General features: G+C 38.8%; 1 protein-coding gene across 7 annotated transcripts in view; it reads right to left on the bottom strand.

Annotated features, from left to right (window-relative positions):
• PTPRG (protein tyrosine phosphatase receptor type G) overlaps window positions 1-17378 on the bottom strand; it is a 725999-nt gene that overhangs the window by 308763 nt on the left and 399858 nt on the right. For all 7 annotated transcript variants that reach the window (XM_073811323.1, XM_073811322.1, XM_073811324.1 and 4 more), the window contains one exon: window positions 3227-3406. In XM_073811323.1, coding sequence (XP_073667424.1) covers window positions 3227-3406 — 180 coding nt within the window. The remainder of the gene's footprint in view (window positions 1-3226; window positions 3407-17378) is intronic.

Here is a 17378-nt window from a genome sequence, read left to right as displayed (position 1 = left end):
ATAAAGCAAGTGAATCCTCATATTTCTCTAAAATGCTGCAATATTTACGAACTCACTTGGCATTTTAAGAACTGCAGAATAAAGACGTTTCTAGGTTCATGCTTATTTAAAACAACAACAACAACAATGACACAGGTTGGTTTTCGCACCCAAGTTTCTAGACAAACATAAATTGAAACTCTTTGAAGAGAACAGAAAAACAATTCGATGTTCACATTTAAAATTGCATACAAATGGTTGGCACTTTTAAAAAATCACTCCTATAGAATCATGTTAGATTATTTATGAGATACTGGCCCGCCTAGTATGATGTCATAAATTTTGTAGTCGTAAGTACAGTTTGAGAAGTCACAAGGATTTATTTCTGCTTCTCAGAAAGCCATGCTTCTTCTGAAATTTCAGAGACAGATGCGTTCATATTTGGATGGCTGCGCTCCAAAGTCAGGCGCATGCACCCATAGACAGGCAACAACTTGGGGATCACTCTGGGAAGACAGCAGAGTGACAGAGATTGATAATCAGCTTCTGGAAGACCAAGGTCATGAATCAACTTGCACTGAGTGAACCCTACACTCATCTAAAACATGTCATTGGAGATACCAAGTTGAAAGCTGTCACTGAAACGTGTTATCTTTGCAGAAGGCTGTCAAGCGTTGCAAGTCAAGGAGAAAACCATATCAGAGAGCCCAGCGAATTGCCTTTGGCAGGCTTCTGGAATGTGGCACACCAAGGTAGCACTCGACAGCAAAATCCGATTACCCCAGCGTGGCAAATCTTCCATCCACCACATTCAGATCGTCTGCAGAGTAATATTCCCATCACAGGTGTCCAAAGGACACTCACATTTGAAATATAAAGCAGGGCCACCGATAGAGAAATTCTGAATGGTAACAACAAGCACACCATCTATACTGGGGGAGTAGAGAGGTGGGGGTGAAAAGTTGTGTACAGATAATATCACTGGTATACAAGTCTGTCCTGAGCAGCTGCTCAAATGGTTGAATCAAGGTACAGGAGAAGGTAGCTGCTATAAGGCCCAAAGAACCGTTTGTGGGGACATTATGGAAAAGAGCCCAAAACTGGGAATCACTGTGCTGAGTGAGTGGGAAACAATTCTAAGAACAAATCAAGCCAGCCCAAAGCAATCGGCCATGAATAATCTCAGACAAATGCTGGTTTGGAAAAGGAAATGGATCCCCGAAGTTGTATGTGCAGCCAGTTAGGTTGGAAAAAAAAAAAAAAAAAAAGGCAACTCAATGACCCACAACATGGATGGGACCAAAGGACAGATAATGAAGTCATTTTAGCTCAGCATGAGGGCTTCAGGCAGCCAAGGCTCCTGAAGGGATTACTAACAGTGGTTTGTAGTGCCATCCTTGGCTACAAAGGGATCATTTCAAAGAGAGAGAGAGAGAGAGAGGGAGAGTTAGTTTTAATGGGTTGGGTTATAAGAATTGAAAAATAAGATAAGAAAAATATCTTTAGCACCAACGGAATCCCAGGTAGCACTAGGCACAAATGTAATATAACACCTAGGGATTTATTTTCAGATCAAACAGTGGGGCATAGCAAGGCATTCCTGCTACTTCCATCAATGATCTATAACTGCTATTTGCATAATAGTGATTAAGAGGGAAGGAGCTTTTGCACCAGCAATGTTGAAAATGTGGTATTTCATATTTGTGGACCCCAAGTGACAGGTGAGGTAGGTAAAGGGAAGCAGGAGGATCAAACTGCTGGTCTGATGCACAAAGGGATAAGATGGTGTTCATCTGTATTCTAATATAATAACTAATATTAACAAAGCAAATTCTCAAGGAAGATAAGGATTTTATTTTCATTTATGCATTTGGCACAGTGCTGTCCAATAGAACTTTCTATAATGATAGAATGTTCTCTATCTTTGCTGCCTGATATGATAGCCACTAGCCATATATTACTGAACACTTGAAATGTGGCTAGTACCAATACTACTGAAAGTGATCTATAGATTCAATGACATCCTTATGAAAATTCCAATGGTATTTTTCACAGAAATAGTCAAAACAATACTAGAATTCCTATGGAACCACAAAAGACCCTGAGAAACCAAAGCCACCCTTTGAAAGGAGAACAGAGCTGGAAGTGTTACACTTCCTGATTTCAAATTATACTACAAAGCTATAGTAATCAAGACAGTATGGAACTGGCACAAAAATAAACACATCAACCAGTGGAATAGAATCTAGAGCCCAGAAACAAACCCATGCATATTCGGTCAACTAATATTTGACAAAGGAGGCAAGAATACTCAATGGGAAAAAGATAGTCTCGTCGATAAATGGTGCTGGAAAAATGCAACATCCACGTTCAAAGAATGAAGTTGGACCACTACCTTACATCCCTCAGAAAAATTAATTTGAAATGGATTAAAGACTTAAAATCTAAGACCTGAAACTATTAAACTCCTAGAAGAAAACATAGGGGAAAAGCTCCTTGGCATTGGCCATGGCAATGATAATTTGGATATGACACCAAAAGCACACGCAACAAAAGTAAAAACAGATGAGACTCACCAAACTCAAAAGCTGGGCACCGCAAAAGAAACAACCAATAAAATGAAATGGCAAAATGTTATACATCAATTATATCTTAATAAACCTGGAAAAATAAATAGAGGTGACCCTCACCCACACCCCAGAAAAATCCAGAGATCTCAATGTGGGTCTCCTCTGCTTCAAACCCTGCAAACACGCAACCTAAGAAAGTGGAAAAGAAAACGATATGTGGCTAGTAAAACTGAGGGAGCGAATTTTAATCTTACTTACTTTTAATCAATTAAAATTTAAATTTGAATATAGCCACATGTGGCTAGTGGCCACTATAGTAAAACAGATTTCTAAAAGTTCATGCTGCATCCTTCACATGGACTGACCCATTTAATCCTTATAACCCTATGAGACTGATACAATTTTGTTATCTATATATATATTTTAAATTTTTATCCTAGCATATTAAAAAAAAATTTTAAAGCACAAAGTGATTAGGTAGTTTGTCCCAAATCACACAGCTAGTAAAGCAAGTGGTCAGTTCTCAAACCAAGGGCCAATTCCAAAGCTCTCACTCAGCTATACGTTCTCTGTAGCAACATACACTACTAAAGGAGCAACTCGTGGTTAAGGTAAAGACCAGAGACCCAGAAACATTTCATATTGTTCCACAGACAAGTAAAGAAGACACAGTCTACCTGTTTTCCCTGTGTTTTTCATCCAGGTTTTGTTGGAAGACTCATTGTCAAAGCCATCAAGTTGCAGGTCCTGGTACTCTTCACCGACACGTGCATGCTGGTCTGAAATGTCTATAGGTGACTGGTGATGGCCCCCACAGCTGACACTAGACGTGACCCAGTGCTCAGGACCGTAGGCACCTGTTAAAAGAAAACAAGACTTCAATCCTTATGGTTCAAGGGTCAGGGATAAAATGAGTATGATGCACGAAAGTCAAGCACTGCATCTCCCAAGGTTAACATTTTCTACATGTCCCCACCCTAAAGATGTCAGTGCATTGGAAGACTATCAATCCAAGCCATTTGCTTGATTAGGGCAAGAAAATTTGAGAAAAAAGTTACTTAAGATAGTTTTGCTTCTTGATTTGTAATCAAACATTTGCTAACTTTATCCGTAATCAGATTAAAGGAGTTGAGCAGAAGGGCCGTCAGAGTTGTTCACATTTTTTAAAAATAATTTTCCTGAAATAAACAGAGCATTTATTCACAAGAAAACACCTTAATCAATTTGCTATGTTCTGCTATTGTGAACAGTACACTAAACACAAGTTTCTTCTAGGTTCCTAGGAATTTTTGAACTGGAAAAGAATTAAAAATTAAAAGTAACACAACACTGGAATGAGAGTCATTACAAATAATGTGGGCAATGAGGCAGGGTTTTCCTATGGCTAATTGTGAGATTTTTCAATTTAGCCAGTTTGAACACATGTATATTAACGCACTCAGTTCTCTTTCTCAACCCCTCACTCTCACAGGAAATGGGGGTATAAAGTTACCTTCAGACTAGAAACAGCATTCATATAAAGAAAGACTTTTGGGGGAACATATGCTACAGGAAAAGAGGAAGAGAATGTAGCTGTAACACATAACCCTAATGGACACCAATCAGGCATAGATAGAGAAAACACACTGCAACAACTGCATCTCTGCCCTATTCAGAAATTATATATCTGGGGGTGATGTCTACTAAGTTGATAACAAGCTCTGAAATTTGTCTGCGCCCTACCTTTAACCTTCTTGACATGACAAAGTGGAAGTATTCAGCTGGAAAAAACATCTTTTGCTAGAAAGATTAAGATAAATCTCTTTTTGAGAGTCAGATATAGAATAAGTCTAAGCGGTATAATTAAAATTTTTTTAAATTTTATATTGGAGTATAGTTGATTTACCATGTTGCGTTAGTTTCAGGTGTACAGCAAGGTGATTCAGTTATACACATACATATAACTATCTTTTTCAGGCTGTTTTCCCATATGGGTTATTATAGAATATTGAGGAGAGTTCCCTGTGCTATACAGTAGGTCTTTGTTGATTATCTACTTTATATACAGTAGTGTGTGTAAACTGTATAATTTTTAGAAGATAAAATTTAGGCTTCCCAAACAATAAAGTTTAGTGTATGTATAAACAAACATATACATATACTTGTATTCCTAGGTTTTTTTAGCTTTAAATTCCTTCACATATCAAATAAAGGAGGATGAATGGCCAAAGTGACTTTAGGAGAGCAACCCATCCATGAACCCATATTTTTCTGCCTCACTCTACACCTAGCCCTGTATGATGGAAGACACAAGGACACCTTAACATAGGTCTCCCTCCTACTAAGTCCACACCTGTGCCCAATCCTCCACCACACACACTCCCTGGCCACGGATTTCCCCATGCCCCTAAGCCTGACACAGCTCACAGCTGATATAAACAGTGGTACCATGAAAAAAGCAGCAACAACAGAAAATCTTTTCAGTCACAGTAATGGAAACTTCACGGCTGCAAGGGCAACTGATGAAGCTCCCCTAAAAATGATTCATATGCTTGCTATCTGGCAAACAGCTCAGCCTCACTCTATGCCTGTGTCATTTTCCCTAATCCTTATCTCCTGCAGTAAGATAAAAGAGACTATCAGAAAGAACATGTTCGCTGATTGGCAAAGATCTAGCAAAACCTCTGGGCACTTATCAAAATCACTTATAAGCACCATAACACTTTCTAGAAAAAGTTAACATCGCCATTTGCTTTACTGTAGGACTCCAACTAAATTAGGAATTGTCAAGGGCTTTTCCCTCATGTCATTTCACCTCTTGGTCAAATTCCCTAAGACTGCATAAGATGAGTCATAAAGGAACAGAGTGTGCATTTGCATAGGTTGGAGCCAAACTTTATTTTCATCTTGCATCAATATATTTGAAGAAAAAAAGGAGGGGAAAGGGGACAGAAGGCTCCAATTATCCTGTCTGCTCTAAATTTTCTTACAGATGCCAAAAGGATCCATTGAAAAATGGAATAAAGTGCTTGTTGACATATTTGATAGTTGACCATAATGTAAATTCTGGCTAGCTGCAATTGGGCCTGTATGCTTGAATTATGGAAACTAACGTTTTAATGGTGTGTGTGTGTGTGTGTGTGTGTGTGTGTGTGTAACGCCTTTCAGAAACTCAGTACTACAACAAAATTGCACTCAATGGAAAAAAATGCATGGTGAAAATCAGTCCAAACACATATGACTCCAAAGAAATAAGAATGCAAGCCACCATTTGTAAAAACACACAGACACCTGGTAGTTATCCTACTGATTAAAAAAAATACTCTTTAAGCTCTGATAAGTACTTGCCATTCATATTATTTCTCATAACCTGCCAGACATGGGTGAAATATAATTTAGCCCTCTATAAATATATAATCAGGGTTCATACCAGTGAGATTCATTTATTCACTGGTAACAATCTGAAGATTTAAGCCGACTCCATGCTTGCTTTCACACCTCTACCCAATATACGTTCAAGTGCAATTTTAATTGAAACTGATCTTCCACTTCAGATTTTAAATTAATTCTTCTCTGGAGTGCTTCATGCTCCAGACACCCTTGCCTTGCAAAAACCTCTGTGTCATTAGTGGTGGAAACAGAACACTTTTTCTAAGCTTGCAGGTATTGATTACCTATTCTCACACTGAAGCACCACTGCCATTCCACACTGTATAAATCTCTTCAGGGTTAAGACACTTTATAAAGGACTGAGAATTATACCATTAATCATTTTCAGTTGCACAAGTCTCATAGCATTGAAGCTTTGTTTTTCAGAACTTTGAATAAATGCCTTTAAGTTAAAAACATGACACTAAAAAAACACTGTGGTTAACTGAAACCTAGTTTTGAAGGAGGGAAAACAATCAGCAAGAAGCCTTCCTCTCTCAGGTCTGACATTATCCATCTAAACTAAGAAGAGAAAGTCATGTGCATTTTAGTGCCCTCTTAGCAACTCTTTCTTAGAATACTTGCATTTTGGCATCTGGACCCATTTTGACCTACTCAGCAACTCTGACATGGCAACCTACTACGCAAGGCTACCTTCTCAAAAAGGGAGGCATGGGGCTCAGGGGTAGAAACCACAGGGCAGTTTGTCTGCCAAGAGTAACTTCCCGTTCACCTGTTGACAGTCCGGAAGGAATGAGATTTTTTTTTTTTAAGATTTATTTTATTATTTATTTATTTATTTTCTTTATTTTTGGCTGCATCGGGTCTTAGCTGTTGCACGTGGGATCATCATTGAGGCATGCAGGATCTTTCGTTGTGGCACACGGGCTCATTAGTTGTGGCGCACGGGCTTAGTTGTCCCGAGGCATGTGGGATCTTAGTTCCCCGACCAGGGATCAAACCCGCATCCCCTGCATTGGAAGGCAGATTCTCAACCACTGGACCACCAGGGAAATCCCCAGGAATGAGATCTTGATGGAGACATACCGCCAACATATTAGTACCAAGGGAACTAGCACTGATTCTCTTTCAATCTAGAATGAAAAATATTTGCTTTTTAATGCATTTAGTGAATGTATCTGAAATTACTGGCTGAAGGAATTTCAAGGTCAAGGAATTCCTTGACCTCAGTGTAAAATATCCCCTTGTCAGGGAGGCTTCCGTGAGAGATGCACTGGGTTCTATACTATCCCAGCAATGGGTTCTTGTTTTCCTATGGACATTTTACCACAAATGTAATTTATTGTTTACTCCTTAGTGTCTGGCTTCCCCACCAGCTCATTACTCTATGAGAACAGGCTCCTTCCCCGTCTTGTTCAAGTTTATTCCAATGTCTAGCACAGAACCCTACAGACACTGAGTTCCTAGTATACATATTTTTGGCACAAATACATGAATTGGAAGATGAGATTAAAGAGTCTTCCACAGTTCTGTCTTCTAATGACACTACAGCATGTTTTCTGTGCATTACTTTGGTTTTAATTTTACACTTCTATCTGCTGACTTCTTCCAAAGTCTTTCTCATTTCCTGGTCTCAAGACTAAGGATGTCAACTTCAGAAGTAAATACTCCTTTCTTTCATCATTATTATGTTACATTAATCTGAACAGTGATAAAGTAATATAAACTGCAAAGATAGGATCGATCCATGCGCATGACAGAATCTGTGTGCAAATTCAACAAGCCCACCAAAGGCAATTATGGTTTTTAAAAGAAAGGAGTATGATAGAACTTTGCTTTCAAAAGCCTTTGGGGAAACACGATTATGTTTAAGACTCTCTTATTTTTCCGATGCTTTAACAGAGCTCTCTAATCAAAGAAGGTCAATCAAGAAGGAAAATTAGTCTTGTGCATAAATTCACCACCACAGTCATTTCAATATTGACTCAACACCTGCTCAGTACCAGCGCCTCAGTGCTAAGAAATGGTGGCCAGGCGGCAGAGCTGCCACAGTTCCCTTGGGCGACTTAAGCTGCCTATGGCTCTGTCTTCTCTGTACAATGCGGAAAATCGGTGGTGTCATTGTCCAAGGGTGGTTATGAGGATTAGATGAGATAATCCACATAAAGTACCTAGAACAGTATCAAACAACAGAAACTCAGTAAGCGGTGGCCGCTGTGATTAGTGTCACTGTTATTATGTTACAAAATGTGCAGCAACCCCTCCAGAATCTGACTATATAATGGAGGAAACAACCCTGCAGTCCAGCCAATGACTAAGGCAGGTGGAAGCAGGCATTCTGCGGTACCAAAAGAGAGAGGAGGGGCCCTCACCTGCCTGAGGACACACCTTCCAGAGAAGGTGACACTTGAAGGGAGTCATTCCCTGAAGTGCAGACAAATTTACTAGGTCCAAGTGTTTCCCATGTGGGCAGAGGACAAGAATCACAAGTACAGGTGAGCCCTTTAGGAGGTGAAGTTTAGTCCTAGCACCCACCACATTTAGGGACTAGCTTCCCAGAAATGAAGTAAAAATAAAGAGGAAAAAGGCAACTTCCCAGTGGAGAAGCCTGACCTGTATATAGCCAAGCAATGAAGGTCAACCTCACCTTCGATATCATAGATTATCATGCACATCCTGATAGGATGTGATAAGAAGGGTGCATTACCACTGTGGGATTCTTTCTAAAAATCCATAATCCCAATCACCAGGAAAACATCAGACAAACCCAAACTGAGGAACATTCTGTAAGATACTTGGCCAATATTCCCCAAAAACGTTGAGGTCATGACAAACAAGGAAACACTATAAAAAACTGTCTCAGACTGAAGATTTAGGAGCCGAGACAGAAAATGCAATGTGGTATCTGAGACTGAATGATGGAACCAAACATGGAAATTAGTGAGAAAACCCATGAGCTCTGAATAAAGGTTGGAAGAAAGAGGAAGACATATTTATGAAACTCACAGATGCCAAATAAAATCTAAGTTTTGTTAAGTGGGTTATATATTTTTTAAATATTTATTTATTTGGTTGCACTAGGTCTTAGTTGCAGCAGGCGGGCTCCTTAGTTGCGGCACGTGGGATCTAGTTCCCTGACCAGGTATTGAACCTGGGCCCCCTGCATTGGGAGTGCGGAATCTTAACCACTGCGCCAACAGGGAAGTCCCAAGTGGGTTACATTTTAATATCCGGATTTTACTGGCTTTACTATTATATACTTGAGGGTAGGTCTATGGCCTAACAGACGAAGGAGATGGGCACTGATTTACAGATAATGCTGGGGTTGTTCTCATATCCTCTTGATAAGAAGGAAATCTGTACAGAGCAATGCCAAAGGAAGAGAGGTGGCCTAAAGAAAGCATAGCAAGCTCGTGAATGATATTTCATTATTTAAGGTTCTATAACAACCTTTTAAAATTGGAGAAATTCACCTTACAAAATTATCATTAAAGAACAACATTATTAGCTTAAATTATGGCTCATTTGTGCATTAAAAGAACCCACTTCCACCTCCTTGGTGTACCATTAATAAGTCACTGTATTTTTCTCATTTTGAGATGTTACAATTCAGTACATTAGCACCAGGAAGACATATTTCTACAGTAGGGTGAATAAATCACACAACTGGAGATTAATTCCAACTGGCCTGTTTAAGGTAGACAATTTCCCACGTGAAAATAATGGCAAATACTGTAAATCTGGGCCCACGTCTGAGATCCCGCTTGATGTTCAGTGTTTAAGGCCAATTTAACCCAAAGAACTTGGTTGCCATGCATAAATTCTGAACCAAAACTAAGTTATTGTGTTCAAAGGAAAATCAAATAAAAATCTGCGAGACACATCTCAATCTCTCGCCCCCCACCTCCAGCAATATTACTTGAAAATCTAAGATAAGCAAATATAATTGGTTAGCAATAAGACTTTTCTATAGTTTAAGTAAATCATCTCGCTTCAGTGTAGTTCACTGTTAATACCTGACCTGAGAAAAAGAGATAAAAGTGCTCTCTTTAGGGGGCTTCCCTGGTGGCGCAGTGGTTAAGAATCCGCCTGCAAATGCAGGGGACACGGGTTTGAGCCCTGGCCCGGGAAGATCCCACATGCCGCGGAGCAAATAAGCCCCTGCACCACAACTACTGAGTCTGCGCTCTAGAGCCCCAAAACCACAACTACTGAGCCCACGTGCCACAACTACTGAAGCCCACGCGCCAAGAGCCTGTGCTCCGCAACAAGAGAAGTCACCACAATGAGAAGACTGCGCACTGCAACAAAGAGTAGCCCCCGTTCGCCACAACTAGAGAAAGCCCGCGCACAGCAATGAAGACCCAACACAGCCAAAAAACAAACAAAAAAAATTGCTATCTTTAAAGCATATAAATCATACTTTTGTCTAAAAGCAAGGAATTTCAAATGTCTATGATTTGTATTCCAAACAATGGTTTCTTTAAATACATGAGGTTCTTTGGAGAAAACAAGCATACACCTTGAATTTATTTTACCATAATATATCCACATAATGGTTTCTATTCACTAATGAAAAGCCATTAAAAATAATGAATTCTGTCTAAATCTAATTAAAAACAAAACTGATATACATGTTATGTGCTGCTTTTAGTCAAATATGCTTATTAATGCCTCCCTCAGGGAATTTATATTAAAAACATTACCTGGATCCAGCGTGATTACCCTGCATCTTGGTGTCTACTTTTAACCAACAGCAACAATCCAAAAATAGGTGTATTCATTTTTTAACCTAACATTATAATTAATGCTCTTTCTCCCAAATCTAAAACACATCTTAAACTATTCCATTTTTTAATTAAAAAGCGTTATGGGACTTAACTTACAATTCTTTTGCATTTTCTACTCCTGGTAGCTAATTACCTTTCGTGCGTTTATTGTTGTATACATGAAAAATGGAAAATGTGCTTTTTAAAAAGCATTCATATTGGTGATCTCCACTGTTTTCATTTTATTCATGTATAAGTATGAATTTGTTTAGCGTTATTAACAGGAATTTTCAAATTTTTAAGCCAGTTAAGAAAACATAAATTTACCTTACAGATAACCAAATAGTTCGGCAAATTTTTTGTTTTTAAATTTTAGGTATAAAACCTTCATTCCTCCATTTCACATCAATGATGTGTTTTAAGGTAACTATCAATATCTAACCACAATACAAGAAATAAGATCAGACAGTAACACCAGAAATGGGCACTACTTTACTCATTTTTTAATACCAAGTGTTATTTGTTTAACTTCCCAGAACCTCTATTTTAGGACTAGATGTTTAAAATTAATTTCAAGTAAAGTGTGGAACAGCATGAATCTCTACATTACAGGTCCCAGATTCTAATCCTTATCCTGAAGGTCTCTCTGAAGCCTATTTTACTATTCTAAAAAGTGAGGGTATTACAAAGAGTGGAAATGCCAATCATGATTACCGGGGAGTTCTAAGCCACAGGCCCCCAGGCTGAGTAGAGGCTCATAAGGACGGACTGACTGACTCGACTGACTGATTGACTGACTAGTGATGTCTGCATGGGTGTGTGAGATGACAGTAGAAAAGCACGCACCACGAGCATAAATGTAATTCACAGACGAGAAGATTCTAAAGGTCTTTCCAAGAAAACGGCTGTAACTCTGCATGTTCGCACGCAGCTCGGATTAAAAACTGTTAACTTTCAAGCGCAATCCACCCACATCCAAACATGCAAGCAAGCTTTTTACTACTGACTGGGATGGTTTATCCACTTAAAATCCAACTAATATTGTTTAAAGTTGGGCCAACTTTATTTTTGTTTCTTGTAAATACCACATAAAATTGCTTAAAAAAGGCATCTGAGCAATCAACAAAAAAGTCACAATTTTTACTGTCCAATGCCAAACATCTCAAGTGTTTATAAACTGTAGGTAAGTTGGTCTGGACCTGAAGTCTTCAACCTTCAAGTCAAGTACGGCTTCAAGCAATCAACACTCATCATATGACAAAGATCTTTTCTTTCAGAATTCTGACTGTCCCCATAAAACAATATAAACAGTCATCCAGGGATAAGAAGGTCACATGGCATAGTGGAAAAAGTACTCGGTAAGGAGACCAGCCACTCAAGTTCTAGTTCAAGGGTGGCAAATGAGCTTTAACTCACACATTAGCTCCATATGATTGTATGATTACTTATGAATAAAAACAAGACCAATTACCAATGTCTGTCAAGAGTGCCAGAGTGGCCCATGGTGACGGCCATGTCACGAATTTGCTCTTCATTCCAGTTTCAGCTCTAAAAAGTGGAGCTGAATGTGGCAGTGGTCAAGTCTTATAATGATGCAATTTCCTTACACACAAATTACCAGATTATATCAGATGAATTTTAAAATTCCAAAGAGTTCTAAATACTACAAGAAGTCTTCCTGTAACACCTGGAAGAATCAAACAGGCATGTTAAATTTTGTTGATATTCTAGCTAACATTCACCCTCATTAGATACATTCGTGAGAGTAACCAAAAGGACGCGGTGAGGATTAAAGAAATTATTATATACAGAGCACATCCGCCAGCACTCGGCACATACTAACAGTGCTGAATAAACATGATTATCTATACTTTCTTCTGGGAACCACAACCGAACCCTAAATTCTGGATGGTGTGACCCTGCTCCTGGTTCCAGAAATAGCACCTGATTCGTCGTCTGGCTGTTTAATCCCATCCTCCTTCACAAGAGATTGACTCAGGAAGGGGCGTTAAGCCAGGACTAAACCAATGAGCACGGGGGATTTCTCTGGCCAATGGGAATGGTTTAGGTTGATACTACTCAAAAGCAGGCTCCAGACTTTTGTTCAGAGGCTGAAGGAAGAACCTACCGTCTTCCCTGAATGGGAATGAAGAGGAGGCAGGGAAAGGACTGACTTGGAACCAAGAGGGAATCAGCTGGAGACCAAAGCTGACAAGGAAAAAGGTGTGTGCGGGGATCAGGGGTGGGGGGTGGGGGTAGGACCTGACCAAACAAATGCTGAAATTCAAATTTTATCTCTAGACTTCTGAATTTTAAGTGTCTTTGTATTCAAAACAGCTTGAGCAGACTTTCTGCTATTTGTGACCCAAAAAATATAGGTGATCATCAGAATGTTAGTTTGAAAATACCAACCGTTAAATCATTCAATGCTTTCTACATGCATCACTAAGATGAAAATGTCAAATTACAAAGATAAAAATCAGGAACGCATACTGATGGAATATATAAGGATAACATCTACTGATTCCCCTTCCTTCCTTTCCTCTTTCCCTAGAGGAGAGGATAGACTTGGGTAAGGGTTTAAAGATCTCATTTAGACAAGAGGGGAGGGTACGGGCCCTGAAATCCCTGGCTGTAAATTTACACCCTTGGTAACGCAGAGGTCACAGGACAGGAACCCCTGAAAGTCTTAATGGGGACAGTGGCCTCTCCCTGAAGTCTTCTGCCTCAGAAGCAAGCCAAAACACAAATTACTACACACGGAAGACTTGCGGAAGTGACGATGCAACATTCCCAAAGGTCAGAGTTGCTTCTCCAGGAGGGAAACAAAGCAGACAGTTAGGGCCTAGTTCAGTCTGGTTCAGACAATGCTGGGACTTCCTGTCTTTGAGTAGGAGGCCTTTTTCACACCATTGCTATTGTCAGTACCACGCCCCACAAAGGACTGTGGAATATAACCTGCGTCAGCTCAGGAGACATCCCAATCACAAGCAGAAAAAAGGGAAAAATTCCCAGACAGAATTCAGGAGTTTGGTGTTTGCAAGGAATACGAGGGTACAGACCAACCCCCTGATCTCAGGGCTGAGAGGAAAAGAACAAGAAATTTAAAACCGTTTTATGAGGCGCTCACTCAACAGCTGAGGGGCCTGGGGTGGAGCGGGTGTGTGGGGCTGGGAAGCACTTCAGAGGGTACAGACAGGATGATTAACACCCTTCCTGCGACAACTATAAAAGGAGGAATGCATGCCCCCAAATGTATTAACTATTAAATGCTATCTGGGGAAATGTCTAGACATAAAGCGCCACAGTTATGAGGTAAAGCCAAAGCAGCATGATGGATTCTGTCTTTCCGACACACTGTGAAGAGTTCGCTTTAACTTATACTTTTTTCTATTTCAATAAATTTACAGTGTGCAGAACTTCCAATAAAGGGGATCTATAAAGAAAATGGGAGAAATTAGCAGAAGCGACAGTGATAAAAAGAACACTAACTCCCTTCATTTCATCAGATCAGAGGAGTCTCTGCTAACCTCTCTATTTAAAATAGTCCCCTCATCCATGCTCTATTTCCTTGACCTCGTGTATTTCTTTTTCTAGTATATGGTCCATGAGAAAATTAACTCCATGACGTCAGATACTTGCCTATTTGGTTCACGCAGTACTCAATAAATAAATATCTGCTCAAAAGGGCTAGGATTAAGGTGAGGCACTCACCAAAAACTCAGTCATCAAAATAAATAATATCTCAATGAAGTATTTTAAGGTTTAACGTAAACACAAAAACCTATGATGAGCAAAATATAAAAACTTTAACGATATTCAGTTAACAGTCCTGTGCAAAGTCATCCTGGCGTCTGAGGCAAAAGGAAAAGCCAGCAATCACAAATATTGCACTAAAATAGAATTCCTCTTGATTGCTGAGTTTTTTGACACCCTAGTCCCAGCTCTGCGATAAACGACTAAGTGACATTTAATAGTATACAGCCATAAAGTGACATCAATGAGGAAGGCATCATCCACTTGAAGGATATTCAACAATGTGCCAGGCATTGCGATGAAAGCTTCTTATATTTTATCTTCTTTGATCCTTTCAACAACTCGTGTCAAGTATATACTAGTTTCTCCATTTCTCAGATAAAGAAATTGAGGCTCAGAAGCTAGGAAACTTGCATTCACATAGTAAGTGACAGACCACTGAGTCAATTCCAGACCTACGGGACTAACCCATGCTATAAAACAAGAGTTTGCCAACTATAGCATGTGGGTCGCCCACAGCCCACCATGTGTGTTCGTAAATGAAGTTTTATTGGAACACAGACACATGTATTCAAGTATGCATTACCTATGATTGTTTCTGTGCTGTAACTCCAGAGTTAAACAGTTGTAAAAGAGACAAAAAAAAAAAAAACTTAAAATATTTACCATCTGGCCTTTTGTTTACAGTATGAAAGAACTGGCGATAATGTAAATATCCAACAGTAAGGACTTGCTAACTACTTCCACATCTAATGGTTCAAAAGTAGATAATCCTACTCTCGGATAAATTCCCAATAGTTCCTATATTTAAATATTTAAAATAAATAAGTAAAGCGCAAGAAGCCGTTGTGGGGAAATCTGAAGTAGGGAAAGCATTTTTCCATATCATGTAAAACCTCAACATCAGAAAGACTGATAAAATCAAATACATTAAATATTTAATTTTCTGATTGCAGAACACACCATAAGAAACATCAAAAGACAAATGATCTGCAAAAACATTTGGAATTCATACCACAGAAAGGAAAGTTCTTTAGTATACCAAGAGATTCTAGAAATCGATAAACCCAAAACCCTACATAAAAATGGTCAACGGATATAAACCAACAGTTCAAAAAAAAAAGACGAAACACAAATGGCCCCTTGACACAGGAAAAGTTGCTGTGCCACACTGCTAAGGAGAAACACAAATTAAAATTATAGAGATGCATTCTTTCACCTACAAAATTTGTCAACACCAAGATGTTTGATTATACACTGTTAACAAAAATGTATTCAAATAAGCACCTTCATTTACACTAAGAAACAGAAACAGTCTCTATGGAAGAAAATTTGGTAGTAATATTAAAATTGCAAACGTGCACTCCTTGGAGCCTGGTGTTAACTCTACAGATATACTTGCATTCATGCAAGGTCAAGGTTAGTCATGGCAGCATCAGCAGTTGTAACCAAAATTAGAAAGGAGATAAATAGCCATCACCAAAGGGCTAGTTAGCTAAACTACGACAAATCAATGCATTGGAATAGTGTGGAATTTGGGGGAAAAGAAAGAAAGAAAAAGAAACCTCTTAAAGCTGAAATGGTAAAACTTCCAAGTTATATGTTTTAGTGAAAAACCTAACATACATTATAATACGCTACCATTTGTGTTTACAAAAATGAGAAAATACACGATGATATACATATATTTACTGTATGTACATAAAATACCTCTGGAAGCGTATTTAAGAAAGCACAATGCTAGTAAATGAAAAGGAAATAAGAACAGGAGATTTTTCACTACTTACTCCCTTATGCCCTTTGAACTTTGAACTATATTTAGACATTACCTATTTAAAAGTTAAATTTAAAAGATCCATAGAAACTTAAAATGGAGGAAGGAGTATCTGATAGCATTCAATGGGAAAAAGCTAGCTGCAGAGCAAATACTACGGAATTACGTCATATCTTGTAAAGAAAAAATTAAATAAAATTAAAACCGGTGACAAAAAATAAACAAAGATTACGAAGAAGCTTGCTAAACTGTCAATGGTGGTTACCTCTGGGGTGGGAGTAAAAAGATGCCAGTACGTTAACACCTGTGGAGGGCTGAAATGAACACACAAGTAGCAAATATCAAATAAATTACTTAAACATGATCATATTAGCATCTTAAAAAAAAGATGCTAATATGATCTAGAAAGCTATCTATTTTGTGAATACATGTAGTGCTTCTGTAATTAACAACAATTTTTTTTTTTTTAAATTTTGGACACATACCTCTGAGATCTTGACCTACGAACATTCTTGAGGGACTCTGGAAGTCCTGAGTTCTTAATACATTATGGTATCACTCTAACAGGGGTCACTGCCCCAGCAGGGTGAAAGTTTGTTCTTTGGGGCAAAATACATTACTATTTTCATCTTTAAAGCACAGACATACATAGAGTACGTAATCAGACAGGACAGTCTATCTATGATATTAAAATTTCAAGGGCTGGGGGGTGAAACGGGGGAAAATATCTAAAAAGGCTCCTTAGGGAGCCGGTGAGAAGAGAAAATAAGGTTGAGAAGAAAAGCATTAAGGAATTCTGCAGGCAAAACAGATCCTCCCATCTTTTTCATGTGACTGTTAAGTCAGATCCACATTAAAGCAGAAATTCTATTTTAACCTAAAAATGAGACAACTATAAAAAAAACAGCCAATACTACTGAGAAGTCATTATGTTCCTCACTGTGATTTTATGTCATATCCCATAGGAAAACCGTATAACCTACCAATATACCCATTATTACAAGGGGAAAACTGAGACTCGCTAACTTGGAATGCAAGCACTGACACTGTGATTTGAAGCAAAGTCTGTACAACTTTTCCATTTGGCTGCACTGCCTGTTGCTTCTCTACTACATCCTATTTAATTTTCACCCATCATTCCTGCCTCTCAGGAGCTGGGGA

The sequence above is a fragment of the Tursiops truncatus genome, chromosome 10, assembly GCF_011762595.2.
Source record: "Tursiops truncatus isolate mTurTru1 chromosome 10, mTurTru1.mat.Y, whole genome shotgun sequence".
Lineage (NCBI taxonomy): Eukaryota > Metazoa > Chordata > Mammalia > Artiodactyla > Delphinidae > Tursiops > Tursiops truncatus.
The sequence above is the reverse complement of the archived record's forward strand: the minus strand, read 5'-3'. Positions and strand labels throughout refer to the sequence as shown.